Below are 21,867 nucleotides of genomic sequence, written 5' to 3'. Positions count from 1 at the left end.
ATGTGTTTATTCATTTGTTTTCATAAACTAAATAAAGAAACATGACCTATAGTCCCAGACTTTATATTGTTTGGACTATCACAATAATCACATTGAACCAAATTCAAAGGTTTTATTGTCATATGCACAAAGCCACAGTGTAGAAATGCCAATGAAATTATTCTGACCTGAGCTCCTCCAACAATGCAACATAGGCCTACTATAAAGCACAAAAATACAAAATACAAAGTAGTGCAAAAAGTATAGGCTACATGTCAATCGAATATAGGATATGTACAAGAACAGAATATGAAGTAAAGGTTAACATGTGCTACCTTTTTAAAAGCCTTAAAAACACATGTTGTTTTGGTTTCTGTGAATTTGAACATAGTTTACATTCTGCAGCAGCAGCCTCGTGGAGGTTTGAACTTCAGCAGACAGAAGCGTGAAGAAGAAAAAGCTCATCTGACGTCACACACGTTAGATTTGAGCAGTCCAAGATGGCGGAGGTGAGCGGGTTGAGGAGCAGAAATCACTTCGAGCCCAACTGCAAAAGCCGAGTCGTTGACGAAGGTAAACCCTTGTTGATTTCGTCAAGTAGATGTATGACAGTGAATCGATTACGCAGGCTTAAGTTAAGAAGCTTGGGATTAACATTTAAAGTGTTTTTTTCTCCTTTCGTCTTTGTCTTTGAGAGTGGCAAACTCGCTTTTCCGTTAGCTGCTGTTTTCAGTTTGAGAGGTGTTGTGAAAAATATGGTGCCCCGTGTCAGAATGTGTCTCTGTTAAAACAGTCCAAACTATGTGACTACTAGTTTAAATAAGTTACGTGTTGTTAGTGTGTTTGGCGCTGTCAAAACAGCTTTTCTCCTGTGTAACTTAAGCTGAAAAGGTGCTGTGCTGTGGTGTAAAGTATATTCACTCAAGTAATGTATTTAAGTACAATTTCGAGGGACTTGTTATTGACTTAGGTATGTCGCTATGTTGTTCTTCCACCCCACTACAATTTGGAGGTAAATATTGTACTTTTACACCACTGCATGTATTTAATACCTTTAGTTACACACTTAAATAAGACTTTACCTGGAGTAAAATCACAAGCTACCCTGCAGCATCCAAAGTATTTTAAACTATCATTACCAGCTTTGATAACACTATCAATATTTATAATAAAAACACAATATATATTATTCTGAAATGGACCAATCTTTGAATGCAGGACTTTTACTTGCACTTGAAATCAACATTTGAGTACTTTTTCCACCAACTGTGTAAGAAATAGATTTTGACCCGGATATAACATTATCCGTGACACCTGTTGTCTCGTTTGTCCGGCCCGTCACTTTCACCTGGCCCGCGAGGACCAGCTGATCTGTTGTTTCTTGTCTGTAAACCTACATGTAGATGCTCACTCACCATGATTTGGCTTAATCGTTTCTAAACTTTGAAATAGCCCGCTTTGTGCAACAAGGGTTTCTGCCTTACTAACACAACACACACACTTTAATCTTTTCATCCCACTAAAGACATGTGTATTTTTAAAAGCCCTATTATTAGGCTGTTCAGTTTGCCAGCAGACTTATCCACGTAGTTGCGAGGCTAACTCTGTCCTCTGAAAACAACTTGTAGATAAAGTGATGATTATGTCATCTTGTAGCTAAGTTGTTCACTTTAGTAGAAGTAGATGTCTTAACTATTTCTCTGGGTACAGTTCTTAAGAATCTACAATGTTAAGGATTCCTTTTTTATAATATCCGGATCATTGGTTTTTATTCATTAACCACAAAATTACCATTTGGTATTGGTAACATTTTTTAATTTCCCTATCTGTTTCACCTGTACCTTGCATTTAAAGCAGTAGGCTCGAGATACATGGCTTCTTGGCAGCCGGAGGAAATGGGGATACAGCCAGCTCCTTGTTTAGTTGGATTACTGGATAGGATGCCTTCATAATCAATCATTAATGTTGACACAAGTTAAAATTGCAAATAGTTTTTCACTTTGAACAGCTTTGTATTAAACTAAGTAATTTGCTTAAACTACTTACGTTTTATGCACCTAGAAACTAAATGACTGATCTGAAAAAGAATTTGTTATGATTACTATTGCCATCTCAAAAGAGGAGAAAACAAGCTGATATCCTTTTCCTAATCTAAAATGACAACATAAACAAAATGGTTAAAGCAAATCTACCCCAGCACACCAACAGTTATTGTAACCTCTCTCTAAACCTTGTAAAGACGTGTAGGCAAACTACAAATCGTCGTTCTCCAAGGCTCATCACTGAGGTATGGCCTGGGGGGTATACTACGAAGCAGGATTTTCGCTTAGCCGGCTAACTTCAGGGAAAACTCTGGGTTTCCGGTCCTACGAAGCTGGTTCTCTTTTTAGCAGGCTAGATCTCCATGGTAACTTATGCTGTGCGGCTAACCTGGGGGGTATACTACGAAGCAGGATTTTCGTTTAGCAAGATAACTTCTGGGATTTCCGGTACTACGAAGCAGGTTCACTTTTTAGCGGGCTAGATCTCCATGGTGACTTATCCTGGAACCTAGTCTGTGCTCCGAAGCAGGATATGTTCCAAGATAAGAGATCAACTCAGCAAAAGCACCACGCCTGCTGACCAATCAGAGCTCAGTGTGCGGAGGAAATACAGTTTAAACTGCCGTTGCAGGAAAGACGTCTGGCCAAAATCACCTCCCATCTTCAAAGCAATCTGACTATTATAACTATACTATTATGTTAAGAAAGCTTAATTAAATATCTGCCACAACATAAGTAACCGGATCAAAGTAACATTACGTTGCCTACAGTCAGCGGCACTGTGAGTGCAGACGTCGATGTGTCCCATTATCATTCATATCACTTCATAATGTATCATATATTTCCTTATTTGAGTCAGCTGAGCCGTATCTGGCCGTGCAACACTCACAGTGTCACATACTGTATGCAGAAGTGTTATTTTAAGCAACACATTAAGTTGACGAAACACTCGAGTCAAATGTAATTTAAAGTCAGATCGTGTTTTAGACGGGGCAGTGATATCATAAACCTGTTAATGTACGCATTCAAACACTTTTTCTTTTGCCAGCTGTATTCACCTTGCAGGTGCAGCTATGTGGCTTTTATCCTGGATAAAGTGTTTAAGTCATGGATGTTTAAAGTTTAACTTCTTCATATGTCTAATATTAAAGTTAACTTTTTATTCAGGAAGTATGACGCTGCGCTGTCAGTGTGCTTTTCCATGTTTGTGATTGGTCGAATGCTCCTAATACCACCCCTTTCATGTGAACGCGCACCTAACTAGATAGGACACGGCTGGCTTGAGCGATCCACTTGATAACCAGCGTCGTAGTACAGTTTAGCGAGAGCGCATATGTTTTGAATTGGGCCAACCGGCTAACTCAAACATATCCAGGTTAGGTTGAACCAGCTTCGTAGTACAGGCCTCAGGAGTCTTTTATCATGATAACCCTTATGTGTACTTTCATATTGGCCAGCTGACTCCGTGGCAACAACATTCACTAACTCCTGCTGCTCTTAATCTGCACTTTGTCCTCGCAGACTCCTGATTGGTCTGCTTGCTGCAATTGAACATTTGCCCTCTTTGACTCTTGTCCAAGCAGGCCGTGTGAGGTTGTCTATTGCTGCTGGTGTGAGGAGAAGTCAATGTACCCGCATCTTAATAGGCTACAGTGGATTCCTCATCCACATTTCATGAACTAAGTCCCTGCAGTCTTGTTGTCTTGATAATATTATACATTCTTGGTTGTTTCTTCTTCAAATGATCTGAAATGCATAGCCTTAATGTCACAAGATGGTGTTAAAAGTCTGCATTAGAAGCACTGGTACTAATAATCAGTGTGGCAACAGTAGAGAGAAAGGCTTTGGCATGAATTTGCCCTGCTTTCTAAACGGTGCCAGTGTTCACTCTCACGATCCAAATGTGAAATGTCAGGACAAACAACATCAGCACATACTTTACATAATCTTGCTTGCAGAGTATTTGTCACTGACAAACTTGAAGTTGGGCATTTTCCTTCACTCTCAAATGTTTCTAAAGGTATTCATTCCTACACCAACAAAATGTCCTCGTTACTAAAGTATTAAAATTCCCATATTTAGACGGCTGGTTAAGTTAAGTAGACCATGCCCTTATCAAAGTCTGCCTCAGATATAGTTCAGGAGTCCAGGGAAGGGAGTGCTGGTTTGGGACACAGTGCTGAGATGTAGGCTAGCTTGCGTAGACATGCTCTATTCTTGCCATGCATATTTAAAGATAGACCCCCCACTTATGTGTTTATGGCGAATGCTTTTTGCTTTGCGTACTTTACAAACTCATACCTTGACAACTTTTTCGTTGGAGTGTGTGCTATGCAGACAAACATGTAGACATCTGCTCAGTGTCTCCATAAAATAAGAAGCAATGTGGCTAATTCAGTTCTGCCCTCTTTTCTGTGAGCTGAGGAGTGGGACAGTGCATTAGCCACTTTATCGTGAAGTGTGAGTGCACCAGTGATCAGCAAAGATAATGGGTTTTCACTGGCTGGTAATGCTTCCCTGCATGCTTATTGTGTTTCGTCTCTCGCACACATTTCTGCTGCAGCACAGACTCCTAGCAGAATAGCGTCTTTGTGTGGGAGAGCAGTGTGAGCCTCTTCATGCTGCTGAGTGCTGCTCTGGACTACATGGGAACCTGCACTGCTACACACTGATGACATCTCCTGGGCTAATTTATGTGCAGAGAAGATTACTGTAACTGCTCCGTGCTGAAAGCGTTGCTGCTGCCCTTTGGGAGTTTGTTGCACTTCCAGTTTGATCTGTAAAGGCCCCACTTATAGTTGAACAATGATATCACGTACTCTTACTGCCCTGCTACCACATATAAGAAGCACAAAGTGTAACAACAACTAAGATGTAGAATCTTTTTTGTGGCAAAACAACACCTTCTTTTTACATATTTTATTTGTTTGCTCTCAATATTTCGTTTTATTTTTTGTTTCTTCATGATCTGAATTGCTTTTGTTTTTCACCGCTAGGTCACTTGTTTCTTGGCTTTGGCCAGCAGATAGAGCGTCCATGTTTGTGATAGAGGACCATTTGTTGTCATTGGAAATGCTTATGAGAGAATGCTCAATAGCTATTTTGTACTGAAGAGAGAGGTGTGATCTCTGGCTGTTTTTCTTCTAACTTAGGTACTGGTAAATCTAACAAGTGTGCTCACTTCTAATCTAACTACTAGGACCTACCGCCTGTGGCCCTGCACAGAGGTCCAATTTGTGATAAACTTGTTTCTACCGCACAAACCCTCCAAATGTGCTCTCCATGTGCACAAGGCACACGTTTATTGATCTCCCAATTCAACTGCATGAAAAACAAACAAAAAAGAACCTGGCTCAGGGCTTTTATAGAGCGCTGTCTTCAGAGGCAGAGGTGCTTCAGTTTGTTGTCTTGTGTCATGTTTGATTTCAATATCTTTGGTTGTTTGGAGTATTTTTTTGAATGCTAGTTCAAAATGTCACCTTGAGCTTTTGGAACCGAAACAATAAACCGCTCAGTGTACTCAGTGTACATCACGTAGATCAGGGCCTGTGCTCATCAAGGATGGTACTACTGGAAGGGATGGTTTTGCCGAAACCTTATTTGAATGTGGTGCGACATAATCTAGTGGGAAACTTGGTACAGATGAATGGCTAATCATTTGAAATATTTGAATGAGCAATGCTTGATACTTGTCCTACCAGTCAGGTGGTGTACAACCAAGGGTTTGCCACTTTCATATTTACTTCAGGGAGTGTCATCTTAGTCCGGCACCAGGGTTTATTTCTAGGCTTGAATATAGAAAGGAGGTTTAAAAAATGAGGATCTCCTTCTGTGTGAAATCCCAGAAGTAGACAAAACAGGACGCTGAAAAACTAAAGGCAAAACAGAATTTGTTCAGCTTACATTTTGCAGAATTCTATTTAGAGCTCTGAAAACTGAAGACAAATTGGATCTTCAAAGGTTTCATTTAAACTTAATATGTTGGCTGTTGGACTGTAGGTCAGACACAATTAGACATTTGAAGACGTCACCTTGGACTTCAGTTCTTACATTTTACAGTGCCAACATTGATATATATATATCAACAATAAAACAGATCAGCCTTAAGAAATAAGGCCGCCAAGACAAGCTACTTTTCTGTCATGCATTACAGTTTGTGGCTCAGCACACTTGCTTATACTGCAGTTTTTTTTAACTGACAGGAAGGAAGGAATCCTGCCTTTTTTTAAAGGAAACGTGCTTTACATGTAAAGTAAAGACTCACAGAAACCTCGAAATGGCTGAGAATATAAAGTGAAAAAAATTGTCCTATCTTTTTTTTCTTGTGTCCCTTTTGCAAGTCCTTTGTGATTTTCAGAACAAGGCTATTTTTGCGCTTGACCTAGATGGGAACACCGGGGTGGATAACAGTATTTAGTCCAGCACAGAGAGCTGGAAAGATCTTCAGTTCGACCACCTAAAGGCCATTTATCTTGCCTTGTAAACTTCTATGAAATAATAATCAGTCTCTCATGCAAACAAGGTTATGACAATCAAATGTATTCCTTAGAAAAGCGTGTTTTAGTCTTCCTGCTTTACCAGTCCTCCACATTAATTTCCTTCTCCCTTCAGCCTATGTGTCTCACTGACATGCAGCTTGATGTTATCCAACCCCTGTAATTGAATCTTTCTGTCTCGACTTTGTCCGGCTATCTAAAGGCTTGAGTGGTGTGGAAGATGTCCACATTGCACGGCAAAAGAAGAGGCCTCCTTTAGCCCAGCCCGAAGACCTGGAGGATGATTTCCCCCCCAGGACCTCGGCCTCAAACTCGGGCAAAAATACACTCATCAGCCCCTCACCAGATGAAGAGACTCAGGAAGAAGAGGTAAGATGTTAATGTATTTCCTGCCATATATTCCTGTGTATTACCATGTCAAACTAGGATTTTATTTTTGTGAGTACATGCTGTACATATTAAGGAAGGGAATAGGCAAGTGTAATGCTGTACCATTACAGCTCCCCCGTAGTGGAAATGTTATCATAATACTGAATAGGGCACTGTGCAAATTGCAATAAGCACAATATTTGGTAAAGGCAAAATATGTAAAAAAGTATCTGAATAAAGTATTGTAGTGCTGCAGTGAAGTCCTGGCCTACAGACTGTATTCTACACACATCATCTGTCAACTTGATTATTTTAATCTATTTATCAATGAAAATGTGACTTATGTTTAAAAAAAAAAATGATCATTCCCTCTAATATTGCTATTCAAATAACAATTACAATATCAATGAAAATGATGGCTTTTAGTTTAGTTTTTTATTGTGGCACTGTGTGTATTTTACATTTAAATCTAGGTGCGTCTTTGCCTCTGTGTGTCCTACTCTCCCTCAGACACTTAATTTGCTGATCTCAGCTTTCACTTCCCTGTCTCCTCCCTGAAACCTGCCTCCTCCCTGAAACCTGCCTCCTCATCACTGTAATCACTTAAATGCTCTCTCGATGCCAGGGAAAGCCCTGATTGATAGCAAACTCATGTCTTCAGGCCGCGATGGAGGAACAGAAGGCCAGGCCCATCCAGATCGTCGTGACCAACGAGAACGAGCACAGCTTCGAGCTGGACGCCCCCGCGCTGGAGAGGATCCTCCTGCAGGACCACGTCAAGGACCTGAACGTGGTGGTGGTGTCCGTGGCCGGAGCTTTCCGGAAGGGCAAGTCCTTCCTGCTGGACTTCATGCTGCGCTTCATGCACAGTCAGGTGAGAGGAGTGAGGTTTCATTCAGTAATAGAGAAGTTAATCAGTCGAGTGCTTTATGTCAAGTGGGCGTCACTCTGCCTCCAACTTTCAAAACTGTCACTCTAATAAAGCAGGGGTAGACATTAAGGGTAAAATGCCACTGGCCCTCTGGGCCGGTGGAATTGTATTATCACTGGCCCCACCATTGTAACCACTGGCCCGGAGCATTCGTCCAAAACATCGACTAATAATGAGGAAAATTAACACATTTGTTGCAATAGTAATGTATGCACTAACTACATTACTACTAGTACTACAACATTTGAATCATCAGTTCTTCCTCATTTCCCTCAATTGTTCATATTTGGTTTATTAAAATAATTATATTGTGGTCATTGTTAAAACATGTCATCTATTATTATGAGTATTATTATTTGTATAATGCGCTTTCTGCCTTCCTGTCATTAGGAGTTAGAAATGTAATGGCTATAGATTAGATTAGATCCTTCATTATCCTAAACTGCTGGAACATTTCCCTATAGCCAATACCTTTATATTTTTCTACTCTTCACTTACTTGTCAGCATAGGTCGGCATTGATGTACAGAGCCGACAGAAGACCTTGTTTATATTGGCATCATATTGAGAGGTGCAGCCAGTGACGTGTCCTAAAACCAGGAAGTAAGCTGCTGGTTCCCTCGACAAAAAGCAATGGGATTTCTCCACAGGGTTTTGGAAAATAGCTGGGAATAAGGTCTGTGGAATACAAACCTGTTTGATAAATGCACGTTTTGTTCAGCCGGATAATATCCACATGTCTACCCTACTTTTATCATTTTCGAATCTTAAATCTAATGAAAGATTATAAAATGTTTAGGATACGTCACTGCACCACTAAAAGCCAACTCCATCGATCAAGCTGGCTGAAACTTTCTCTCCCTCTTCTTATCATGCTCCCTGTCACTCTCCTTTAACTCCTCTGGTGACTTTCTTTTATTTGAAGATAGTTTTTTTTCCCGGCCGGTTACCGCTGGTATTAAAAACATTTTGGCGAATGGTTAGGTGGCGCGATAGTCTGTAGTGAAGGAGCAGGCTCCCGCTCACGGGAGCCTGCTCGCGCTGCGCTCCGCAGCAAACAGCTGTTTGTTTTTCACCCAACAACGACAACGGACTCACGAAACGCTATGTTGTAGAGTTGATAAGCGAAACAATTTAACTAAATTGCTTGTCAAAATACCAATACCACAGGACAATATATTTTTTTTTAAAGCAATATTTTTAGTGGCCCGAGCGGGCAAGTGGAAAGTACGTTATGCTGGCCCGGGGTGTCTAAATAGTGCTTCCGGGCCAGCGGGCCATTTATAATGTCGAGCCCTGAATAAAGGCACTGGTTGCCCAAAAATCTTTTTTAAAATAAATGATAATTATTAAAATAGTTGTACCTGTTGATGTTCTGTCATTTAAATAATCCATTTACTGATTTATTCAAAATAAATTGTATTTATTACTAAATCCTACATGTTCTCTAAGGAGATAAGTTCATATAGATGTTACAATTATTAACTTTCAATTTGCATTTTTGACAAAGACACAGATATTTAAGTATTAACTTAATCAATAAAAAAAAACAGTTGGCCTTGGATAGTCCCTTTTTTGCACATAAATTACCTATAAGGAGAAGTCAAGTCATGCGATACATTATGTATAACTTGGATATCCATTTTCATCTGGAGCTCAGTGTCAGTTAAATTAGTAATATCACTTGTTCACACTTGTTGTAGTTGTGAAATGCCTCTGCTGTGTTTACATGAGCTAGGTAAACACGACTTGTCCTTCCTCTGGGGATTTATTATTGTGCAACAATCACAATGAGTAGAAATTGTAGACAGGTTGGCTGAATGAACAGAAACCTCCTATGATATTACGCCCAGTACTGGCATGTGAAGCACAATATGACGAGCATAGACAAGTGTTTCCTGTTTGATCTCATACGGAGACACTTACTCAACCAGCTGAATGAAAAGAGTGGTTTAACTGGTTTCCACCTATCATTACCGATCATAATTACATTTCATAATAAGAGTTTGAGAACTATTGTATACAGTTAGTCTATCAATAGTTTTGGTCCAATAAACGTAATTCCCCTGTGTGGTTACTGACCTTTGATATCATTTGTGTAATTAATAATACAAAGTGGTACATTACAAACCCACAAACACATTTTCAAGCATGTGCATCCAACAGCTGTGTGGCTCGCTCCAACACAAGTATCAACAACTAGTCCTTCAGAAGGAGCCAGGATCACCTTACACACACTTGCACTTAATCTCTCTCTCTCTCTCGCTCTCTCTCTCTCTCTCTCTCTCTCTCTCTCTCTCTCTCTCTCTCTCATGAACACACACTTGCACTTAATCTCTTTCTCTCTCTCTCTCTCTTTCTCTCTCTCTCTCTCTCTCTCTCTCTCTCTCTCTCTCTCTCTCTCTCTCTTTCTCTCTTTCTCTCTCATGAACACACACTTGCACTTAATCTCTTTCTCTCTCTCTCTCTCTTTCCTCTCTCCTCATCTCTCTCCTCTCTCTCCTCTCTCTCTCTCTCTCTCTCTCTCTCTCTCTCTCTCTCTCTCTCTCTCTCTCTCTCTCTCTCTCTCTCATGAACGCACACGCTCTCTGGAAAGATGACGGAAGAAGGTTTTTCTCACAGCTGTTGGGCAGCATGAACTTGGGCATTCATGCAACTCTGACCAGATCTGCACATGTTCACATTTTTCTCCCAAACACTGATGCTATTTGTTCAGACTGTTGTCCTTTATATTCAACATATATTATGTTACAAATAAGAACTGGCAGTTGTGGGATTATGTTAATATTATTGGATCGCAGGTATTTGTTGTTATCAAATGAGATTGGTCATATTGTTCTGTCACAAGATCCTTGTTGAGCCACTCGGCACAGATGTCCTGTCCTAGAAACCAAGAATCAGTGTTCATGCATACTTTGCATTTCAAATCAGGCATTTGTTTGTGAGGCTTGTTTACTCATATCCTATTTGTGGTCAGCAGATCTCATGACATGTCCGGTGGAAATAATAACAAGGTCACATTGTTGTTTCATCTGATCTTTTGGGCTTTCAGTGACAAAGATTGCTTTATAATAATGAGTAAAACAGTTGATTTTGAATCTGTTGTGGTGGGTTCAGTCTCAAACTGAAGCCTTTTGCTGCAGCGCCACTCTTGTTGTTGTTGTTGTGGGAGTCACATGTCATCCTGTGAGCTGTTCATACCTGTTACTCAGTACACACCATACTTTTCTAACCATGAGGATGATGGTATAACTTGTGTCAATTGAGATGCTACAGTGCTGCAGATTAAATCAAGAGTAAATTCCTTTTACCTTTTTTACCACGATCTGATAATAATTCCAGTGATTTGTTTTGGTCTTAATCTACATCACACCTTTACATGACTGGCTTGTTATTATACAGTGTAAGGATTGTCCAAGTCAGGCCTGATGGTGGGTTACGGCTAAAGAGTACAGGGTCGCAAAAAATACTTTCAAATGTCTCAAAAAAAATCGTCTTTTTCTAGTGAGCATAATTGCACTGCAGTACAATTCTACAATCCTTTTTTTTTTTACCACTTAAAAAATAAAATACATTTTCTTTTAGCTGGTAATCTAAGCCACATGTTGGTGGACTTCAGTCCAATCACCCATACTCTCTCTTTCATTTTTCCCCCCATTCCTCCCTCTCTCTCTCGTACCATTATCTCTACCTTCTCTCAATAATCTCTGCCTCTTACTCTAACAATTTACCAATTGCACCTCTATCACTCTATGGGGATTTTTCCATCTTTTCGTAACCTAACCAATATTTCATATCCCCCTGTTTCCTCCCTCTTCCCCTCTTCAACAGGGTAAGTCGTGGATGGGAGGAGATGATGAGCCGCTGACTGGCTTCACTTGGAGAGGAGGCTGCGAGAGGGAGACCACAGGAATTCAGATCTGGAGCGAAGTGTTTGTGGTCGACAAGCCTGATGGCAACAAGGTAAACACAAATCAAAACAATCAATACAAAAAAGCGTTGGGAGAATCTGCTCAATATCACATTTGTTTTCTCTTCGTGACGTTTACATGCATAAACAATTAAAGCAGGAACCCAGGCCCCCGTCAAGCTGAAGTGTGCAGCAGTTTAAATGTGTCCCCTCTCGTCCCAACAGGTTGCTGTGCTGCTCGTTGACACTCAGGGAGCGTTTGACAGCCAGTCCACCATAAAGGACTGTGCCACTGTGTTCGCCCTCAGCACCATGACCAGCTCTGTGCAGGTGACACTTCAAAGCACTTCCTGTCTTGTGAAAAATATGCTTTTTTTTTCTCTAAAAATGTCAGTATTTATGTCTCATATTTGTCTTCCTTCTTCTCAGGTGTACAATCTCTCCCAGAACATACAGGAGGACGACTTGCAGCATCTGCAGGTTGGTATTGTGTTGTCTACTCCCACGGAACAGTAGCCCCAAAGTGACTTTTGTTTGCTGATCATATTTGTTTTTCTCCCATCTGTAGCTCTTCACAGAATATGGCCGCCTGGCAATGGAAGAGATTTGTCTGAAACCTTTCCAGGTACTGACGCCTCTGTTGACTGTGTACATGCATGTTGTCCTAATGTATTAATATAAACCGTTGACAATGATCCTAGTCCATAACATATACTATAATAATTACACATGTGGCTGCACAGCAGGTCAATATAGATCAATACTAGATCAATATAATTGAGAAATGCAATTTCATTAGAATTTGTATCTGAAAACAGGAACGTTATGGAACATATAAGTTAAAAAGTTAGTAAGAAAATCCTAAAATTATTATTATAAATCTTAAAATGATTCTTTTAAATCTAAGTAATCAATATATAGACACACTTTTTATTTTATTTTTTTTTTAACTTTTTTTTAATTGTCATCTGTGTTGTTATTTTCCTGTGTGTTCAGTCCCTGATGTTCCTGATTCGGGACTGGTGTTATCCTTATGAACACAGCTACGGACTGGAAGGTGGAAACCACTTCCTGGATAGAAGACTACAGGTGAGAATAATTGATAAGTTATAGTTGAACACATCATTAAATATATTTATGCAGCAGGACACACACTCACTGCTCCTGTCAGACGCTCCTCTTTTGAAGAGCACTAACACGCTTAACAGCAGAGTCTGTTCAGCTCTGTGTACATTTGCTTAGTGAGAGGTTTGTGTACACACTCATCAGTCAATGACGAGAGGAAATAGCACACACTTTCACTGTGAGAGTAAATGGTTTTCTGCTGACTCAGGTGAAACAGAACCAACATGAAGAGCTGCAGAACGTGAGGAAGCACATCCACTCCTGCTTCTCCAACATCGGCTGCTTCCTGCTGCCTCATCCCGGCCTCAAGGTGGCCACCAACCCCTACTTTGACGGCAGGCTGAAAGGTGAGCAAACAGGAACAATAATAATACTCTAATAATGAAGAGCGATGGCTAAAGTGAGCCGGACTGATATGCTTGTTGCAGAGGACAATCAAGGTGTGTGTTTGTGTGTTTCAGACATCGATGGGGATTTCAAAATGGAGCTGGCCAGGCTGGTTCCTCTCCTGCTGGCCCCCGAGCGTCTGGTGGAGAAGGAGATCGGAGGAAACAAAGTCACCTGCAGAGATCTCCTGGAGTACTTCAAGGTGCTGCAAAGTGCAGTAGATTTATAATTTACAAATAGCAAAAGATAAGGGTGTGTTGTCTGACATTGTTTTGGCATTTTAGCAAAATTAGACATTTTAACAGTGGTGTCATATGAAAAAAAACAATTGTAAAATGAAGACATGTTAAAATAATTATAAAGTTTTTTTGCCTTCTGTTTATGGCTTGCAGAGCTTTAACATTTTTGTTTATTTTGACATAAAAAAGACACAATTTTATGATTGATATGTTCTAATAATCACTTAAATTATGTCTCAGTTTTAAATCCATCTTTTTTTGTTGGTTTAATCCTCTTTTTAAACACCACCCATTGTGCCATTTGTTGCTGTGTGTGAATCCTAAGAAAGTCCTTACCAGACTGTTGATTTTCTGTCAGCTGGCAGAACATTGTACAGGAGACACTGGTTTGGTAATCTGTGTAATATCTCATTCCTGCAGGCTTACATAAAGATCTACCAAGGGGAGGAGCTGCCTCACCCAAAGTCCATGCTGCAGGTCAGTTACTGTCTGAGGGATCTCATTAGGTATGGTTCTAGTTCGGTTTGAATCCTAAACTCATCATCTCCTCCGGTTTGTCAGGCGACAGCAGAAGCCAACAACCTGACTGCTGTGGCAGGAGCCAAAGACATGTACGCCAGGAACATGGAGCAGGTACGGACATGATTTATTTCAACACTCATCTGTATTACATTCAATTACACAACCCAAGGATTGCCAAAGGTGTCATTTAGGGAGACTGGTGTGAAGTCATGGTTCAATATGTTTTACAGGAAGCTAGCAGCACACTACTCCTTCAAAACATCTCTCACATTATTCAAACAATCCTTCAAAACTCACCTTTTCACTCTTGCCTTCAACTCCTAATCCACTAACCCCTCGCCCTTATTCCACCTAGTTTAGCACTTTTTACTTTTGTTGTTCTTTTTCTTCTTTACTTGCTTGTAAAGCGCTTTGAGCACCAGGAAAAGCGCTATATAAATCAAATGTAGTATTATTATATAATTATGTCTAATAAAAATTGATTCTCTTCCTCTCCTGTTGGTCACACTTTTCTCCTCTGTCCCGTCAGGTCTGCGGTGGGGACAAGCCGTACCTCGCCCCAACAGACCTGGAGCGTTTCCACGAGGACTTTCGCGAGCACTCGGTGCGTCACTTCCGCTCCGTGAAGAAAATGGGCGGCGAGGAGTTCTGCCAGCGCTACCAGAACCAGCTGGAGGGCGAGCTGGACGAGACCTTCTCCAACTTCACCAAGCACAACGACGGCAAGAACATCTTCTACACGGCACGCACGCCCGCCACGCTCTTCGCCGTCATGTTTGTCACCTACGTGGTCTCCGCGGTGACGGGCTTCATCGGCCTCAGCACCTTGGCGGCGTTGGCTAACCTGGCGATGGGCGTGGCGCTGCTGTCGCTCTGCGCCTGGGCGTACGTGAAGTACAGCGGAGAGTTCAGGGAGGTGGGGACGCTGATAGACCTGGTGGCAGAGACCCTCTGGGAACAGGTGGGTCATCAGAGGAAGAGGAGTGTGTGTGTGTGTGTGTGTGTTCAGGTTTATATATCTGGAGTAAGGATAATCTGTTGCGGGAAATAATGTTATTTCTAATGAACAATTTGATAGCTATTTTTGTAATAGTTGCTTTAACATTAAGCTTGAACTAGGTAACTGACTAACGGTACGTCCACACAGCAGCTTTTCAAAAATCTTGAAAATGTTGGAGCTGGGCGTGTCTGAAAGCTTGGGGATATATATATTAGGGCTATCAAACGATTAAAAATTGTAATCAGATTAATCACAGCTTTAAAATTAATTAATCATGATTAATCACCATTCGAACTATGTCCAAAATATGCCATTTATTGATGTATATTTTTGTGGGAATGTAAAGATAAATGAAAGAAGGCGGATATATCCATTTAACATACAGTCTCTATGTTTATTATAACATTTTTCTGCATGTCAAAATGAAAGACAACCCACACACACCTATCAATCATCAAACCGTGGGGTCTTAATTCATTACGTGTTGATTTCTATCAACGGGGGAGTACTTCAGGAAAGTCGACAGAGGGAGGTGGGGCGGCGGCTAGTGGAGTACTTCGTGACCACAGAGTGTGAACGTTGTGATCAGCTGTTTTAGCGCAGTTCTCCAGTGAAGTGGGGGGGAGTCTCCCTCCGCAGCCGGTTGGCGTAGTTTTGGCACAATTCCGTTGTACAGACTGACGTTAACAGCAGCCCTGTCTGTGCACACGGAGACCGACTCTGTCGTCCGGTGATCTAACCGCCTTCTGGAAAAGCTTCACAAGTACGTCGGTACGCAAATGCACTTTGTGACACAAGTGACGGTACGCATTTCAGATTACGCACATAACCTGCGTACCAGTTATGTGCACCCCGTACTACAGCAAAAGTATTCTCCGTCGGGACTTCCTGCAACAACACCACGCCGTTATCAAAGATGTTCTATTGAGAAGACGATCACTACGTGACAAAAGTTTTCAAAACCGTGGCTGCTGAAATCAATCTTACTAACTGCTGTCTGTGCAATTTACTCCGCGAGTTGGCAGACTATATTTCGCTTACTTTAACATCATTTTTCATGGTGGGGCTAAGCCATTTCTTGGTATGGGTGTAGCCTACCCCAGCCATACCCTGGCGCTGCCACTGGTGGCACGTATGGGGCGGGCCATTCTGCACATGCGTTAAATATTTTAACGCAATTAATTAAAAAAATTAATTACCGCCGTTAACGCGATAATTTTGACAGCACTAATATATATATATATATATATATATATATATATATATACTCCCCAAACAGGCGAAAACCTACCAGTTTCACCCACTGTCTCTGCCACCTCCCTCCATGCCTGGTTCCTCCGGTTTGTATCCCGTTAATAGTTCTGGTCGTAAAGAACCGGGTGATTTGCTACCGTAATTTCTCGTTTGGAATATGAGGAAATGAACTGCGGTCTGGTTCTCCCTGCTTACACGCGGTTTGATTGGCTAGCGCTTCTACTGTCAGATTTGCATAAACGGGATTTGATTGGCTGACGCTTCCAGCTCAGCTTCAAAAGTTGAACATTGCTCAACTTTTGAATCCTGAAAATCCTGGAAATCTTCGCTTCGCTCCCCCACAATGCAGTTCGGCGAAAAGCGAGGCAAAGTGACGTCATCCCCATTCAAAGTCAATGGGCAGAGAAGCGTTGGAAGATTTGTTTAAAGCTGCTGTGGACGTACCGTAAGGCTGGAGCCACACGAGGACAATAACGCAAACGGACCGCAATCGTTATCAAAAAAGTCTTCCGTCCCCACGCAACAGGCACCAGAAACGTGTCCGTTCACACGAGACCGCTCGAAAGCGCTGGAGACGCTGTAGTACATATGCCAGGCCTGTAAGTAGCGCTGTAGTCCGCCACAAAAGTAGCGAAGAAGACTTCCCGTGCATGGTTGCCATGGTTGCCATGGTTGCCCTTCTGTTTATTCTCCACTGTGGACGCTCTGGCTCTTTTTCTCCCTCCCCGAGGCAAGCGTTTGCTCCTGCTGCTGTAATTCTCTCCGGTAGTCCACCAGCAGATGACAAACACCCACCTCTCCGCCTCTTCCAAGGGACGAGGGGACCGTGCGGTAGAGTTTCAGTTAGATTTTTTTTCGGCGGTCCGTTAAAGTTGAAATCTTCCGGACAAAATTAGAAAAGTGCCGGTCAAAGGTCTTCTTTGTTATTTATTGAGCTTTAAAACAAATGAATAACGACTCTATATAATCATATAAGAATAAAAAACGGAGCCTCTCTTTTCCTCCCCCTCTTCTGCCAGCCCAGCAGCTGATCTCTGAGCAGGAGAGGCGGGACTATTGCGTCAACGTTATCAGGAAATGATCGTATAGGCGTAAACACGGCGTAGCCGTTTGCCCCCCAGAGCGTTTCGTTTGCAGATCTACCCACCTAGGGACCCGTTATCGTTTTCTGCGTTTCTATGTCGGCCTCGTGTTGCCGAACCGTCTATCTGATAGTGAACTGTAGCAGATACGACCGTTATCGTCCTCGTGTGGCTGGGGCTTAAAGGGAAGCTGTAACAGGCACATTTGGGGCATTTTAGCTTGGTAAAACATAGATACAATTATCAACCAGTTATTAAAAAAATTGTTTTGAAAAGGTTTTTTTGATTCATTTTGTTAGCCCTAGCTGGCGTTGTTAGTCTACCAGAGAGCAGTGGTTTATTTTCCAACTGTAAATGTGACACTTGATACATATAGATATATATTCCAGTTGAAGTAATCCCTATCAGAAATGTTTGTTTGAGTTCAAATACAAATATTAGATTTGTATTACTATAAGAATGTATCAAATATAAGCCTTTTTTTAAAGCAGGTGAAATGTAATATATTTAAAATGTGTTTTATTTCATGTTGCTTTTGTACTTGCTTAGATTTTCCCTGAATTGTCTCTGGTTGACCTTTTTATTGCTAGGTTTCTAGACTTAGAAACAAGAATCCTCTCACGTTTAATTTTCTTTTTTCCACTCCATGTTTACGATTGTCTTAACATCCATCTCACAAACTTTAAAACACCTTCCAGCGTTCCCTCCTCATTTACACTCTGTCATTACCTACTTTTATTTGTTCTCGTTCCTCCCTCAGTTTTTACCCTCAGACTTCACTCAGGAGGATATGAAGTTTGTTTGTCTTCTGTTTTGTGTTTCATGAATGTTTTGGGGTTCACAACAAACCCCTCCCTCTCGTTTCCTCTGACTCTCCCTCCTTCCTCTGCTTTGTGTCTCTTCCTCCCTCCCTTGTTTACAGAAGACCCTCAGAAAGGTGAGAGATGTCATTTCCTGTTTCTCTGATCCTCTGCGTCGTTCCAAACATCCTGCCTCCTTTCCATTCTCCCCCTCCTTCTCCCTCTGTTCTTTTCACTCGTTTGGTTCAACATCTCCCAAGTATTCTCAAGTCTTTCTTCTTTTCCCCTTTTTAAAATTCACATCTTCACATATTTACACATTTTTATTTAAACTTTTTTTTTTTTTATTGACTTTTTTACTGCATACAATATTCTGACTTTTTTTAAATGATTTTTATATATTCACATATTATACTATGTTTTTATTTATAAGATTCTGTAGTAAGATAATTATTAAAATGTTTTATGACTTACTATTCTAAAACATTTTTAGAAATATTATTATATTACTAAATATTAATTCTACTATTAACTTTTTTTGACATTTTTTCTGCAGTCCTTATTAGTTTCTCCCCATTCTCCTCCCGTATCTTCCTCCTGCTGCTCCAGTGTGTTTCCTCCCGTCTCTCTTGTTCCTCGTTGTAACCCCCCCGCTCCTCCCTGCTCTCTCTCAGGTGTTTTCCAAACTCTTGGAGCCCGTAAAGAGCCGCCTGGCGTGGCCCGTCTCTCTCCTCTCTTCCCTCCCATCAGGAGCCTCGCTAGGACTCAGAGCTCTGTCTCCTCTCAACAACAACTACAAGAAGAGGATCTAGCTGCCGGACACATTTACACTCTGTTAAACTTCTTATGGAAACTCCTGCAGTTTGCTGGCGTCTTTTTGCATATTATTCAGTCAAATGGTGCTGGACTCTTAAGCTTTAACCCCTGGACGTCCTCTGAGCTTCACTGAATGTAACTGCGACAGGCAAAGCCCATCTCAGGATCTCAAAGAAAGGAAGCATGCCAAAACGTTTTTTTAATAATCTTTATTGTTATTTTCAGTTGAGATTTTCTTCAGTTACGTTGTGAATCCTGGGTTGTTGTTTTTTTGTTGTCTGTGGTCTCCAAGTTGGACGCTACACCTTGTTTTCCTTAATTTATTTCACTTTAATCTTTTTTTCTTCCCAAATCTTTAATTTCACTTTCTTTGCCCCCTTTTTAAGACTGTTTTCTGGACACTTTTAATGATGTATTCTCACACAAACCCCCTCTCTCCTCCTCTCCTGCAGGTTTTGAAGCCGCTCAGTGAACATTATATGGAAGACAACGTCAGACAGACGGTGGTTAACTCTATCAAAGCCAGCTTGACAGAATCGGGCTCGCAGCGAGTCAGTGAGTTAAAGACTCACTGACGCTCTTCCTCCTCCTCCCCCCCCGCCATGTGCACCGCTAAATGTGATCAAACCTAGAACTGTGGAACTAATTCAACACCAAAGCTGATCCTCTTTTAGCCCCTTCCCCAAAAAGTCCTCCATCATCTCATCGCTGCCACCGTCTCTATTTGCTGGACCTGATGCTCTCTGTCTGCTCTACATCGCCCCCCAGTGCCTCAGAGCAGACGCTGTACCTTTTAATATTAAGAGGACCGAGCAGAGAAGCCTCTCGCCAAATCAGGACCTGAAGGCATATCCTCCGGTGTGCCATGCTGTAAAAGATGCGTCTTGTATTGTAGGCACACGCGCGCGCACACACACACACACACACACACACACACACACACACACACACACACACACACACACACACACACACACACACACACACACACACACACATTGTTGCTGGTAGCGTACTACACTCGCTTCAGAATTGAGCTGTAATTCAGGGAAAATTGACAACGCTGTGGGCAGCTGTAATCAACAAACGGATGCAAAATGAAACGGTTTTGTCCATTTAATAATTTGTGTTGTCTTATAGGCGGGAGCTCGATTTACTTCAGTCTGTTAATTAACACATCCTACAAGCACAAGTAATTTAGCGAATAATAATGAGCTGACTCACGTGTGAATTTTATTATTTGATTCAGGAAACAGATTTTTATTGATTCTACATAAGTGAAAGTAAATGTAAAGTCATGTTATTTACAATCTGGAGAGGCATGAACAGTCATGTCTGTCCTCAGAAGAGTGCACAAATCAAAGTACTTCACCTGCCTGCCTCCATTCATTCACTGCTCACACTCAGTTTGTCACCAGGTAACATAATCCCACTCTGGGCTCCGGTTGCTTCTGTCTCTCTTTCTCTATTTTCTGATTGTAATCCTGAAGAGAACTATAGGAAGCTGCGAGCCTCTCAGCTGATTTTGACGTGTTTTTAATTGTAGGACTGACGTGTTTTATCTGGCCTTTAGTGTCCCGCAGCGGACCGCCAGTGTTTGACTCTGCATGGTGTTAGGAGCTACTCTGTCATAGCGCTAAACTAGCTAAGAGCTTTTAGGCAGCCAGGGAGGACCGACATGTTGAACCATTTCATGAAAGCTGCACGAGCTCTAAATGTTTCTCGTTGCATTTTAAGGACTTTGAATACACTTGGAAGCCTTCTTTTACTTCCAGGGAGTTAAATTAATATATTTTTATTTAGTTCAAACTCCTATTTCACATTTCATAAAGGAATAATTTACCATTTTGGATAATATGCTTATTTGCTTCCCTGAGTCAGAGTTAGGTGTGATTATTGAAGCTGTTTATATGTTGGATTGAAAATAAAACTGCAGCCAAAAGCTAATGCTGTTAGCTTAACGGGGTGAAACTTTCGAAATTAAATAAATTGGCCTGTACCAGCACATCCAAAGCTCGACAATCCACAATATATGTCCTGTCAGTTGAATTTACAATTTAAATGTGTTAAGTAAGCTTTAGATGTGTTGACCATGTTTTACTTCTTTCTTTTGAACATGCTAGCCGTTTCACCTTAATGCTAAGCTAACTAGCTGCAGTTTCACATTTACCTGACAGACACAAGACTAGTAGTATCAATCTTCTCATGTTACTCAGGAACAAAGTGATGAGTTTATACTGCAAACATTGTGAACTATTCCTGTAACCGACGAGTTAAGATTGTATCCACTGCCTCTCTTTCTGGAGTCGGATGAATATTTCGATTTCTCCAATACTGATAAAATAGACCTGGACCCATCTTTATTTCTGACTTGTTTCTCTGCTCTTTTCGTTGATTCCATCCACATTTCTGAACTGTACAGCCTCTCTCTTTCTGTGATCACATAGTACAAATCGGGCATGTATATGTTGGATTAAATATTTAAATAAACTTTGTACATTTTTATAGTGAATCAGTGGACAATGGCTGTTTTTTTCCTTGATCAACCTAACACCAGTCTGTGGTTTAAGATGGATAAGTTGCTGCTGTAGTAGGGTTTACATAGTTTATCTCCTTCTCGTTAGGACGGACGTTATGTGGTGTGAATATTTTGATTCTGATAGGAAAATGTTTTGATTGTGACGAGTGGCTCGGAGACAATGTCTGTCTGCCTTTTAAAGATGTCTCCGGTAATTTATTTTTGAATAAAATGTTTACCTTAAGAATAAATCAATTGCTCCTTTGCGTCTTTTCTTTTTAGGAAATGATTACTTGGAAATGATTTCATGTGAACAAAATGACAGAAAATAAATATTTTATTTCAACGTCACTCAGGAACACACATTTTAAGACTTTTGTTTTATATCAAGTTCTTTA

At 41.0% G+C, this 21,867-nt stretch overlaps 1 protein-coding gene across 3 annotated transcripts; it reads left to right on the top strand.

Moving 5' to 3' along the window:
- Window positions 1-439: 439 nt before the first annotated feature.
- On the top strand, window positions 440-21,724 carry LOC117560957 (atlastin-2-like). Of its 3 annotated transcripts, XM_034238113.1 has the most exons (15): window positions 440-552; window positions 6,720-6,886; window positions 7,548-7,760; window positions 11,648-11,779; window positions 11,952-12,056; window positions 12,156-12,206; window positions 12,295-12,351; window positions 12,723-12,815; window positions 13,060-13,198; window positions 13,313-13,440; window positions 13,898-13,954; window positions 14,039-14,110; window positions 14,529-14,960; window positions 18,258-18,272; window positions 18,810-19,391. In XM_034238113.1, exons 1-15 carry the CDS (start codon window positions 480-482, stop codon window positions 18,945-18,947), a joined length of 1,872 nt encoding a protein of 623 aa, XP_034094004.1. In that variant the 5' UTR covers window positions 440-479; the 3' UTR covers window positions 18,948-19,391. The 3 variants fall into 3 exon arrangements, with proteins under 3 accessions (XP_034094004.1, XP_034094006.1, XP_034094005.1); XM_034238115.1 differs by lacking the exons at window positions 18,258-18,272; window positions 18,810-19,391 and adding an exon at window positions 19,404-21,724; XM_034238114.1 differs by lacking the exon at window positions 18,258-18,272.
- Window positions 21,725-21,867: the final 143 nt, after the last annotated feature.

Source organism: Gymnodraco acuticeps, unplaced genomic scaffold, assembly GCF_902827175.1.
Source record: "Gymnodraco acuticeps unplaced genomic scaffold, fGymAcu1.1, whole genome shotgun sequence".
NCBI classification, from domain to species: Eukaryota; Metazoa; Chordata; class Actinopteri; order Perciformes; family Bathydraconidae; genus Gymnodraco; species Gymnodraco acuticeps.
The sequence above is the reverse complement of the archived record's forward strand: the minus strand, read 5'-3'. Positions and strand labels throughout refer to the sequence as shown.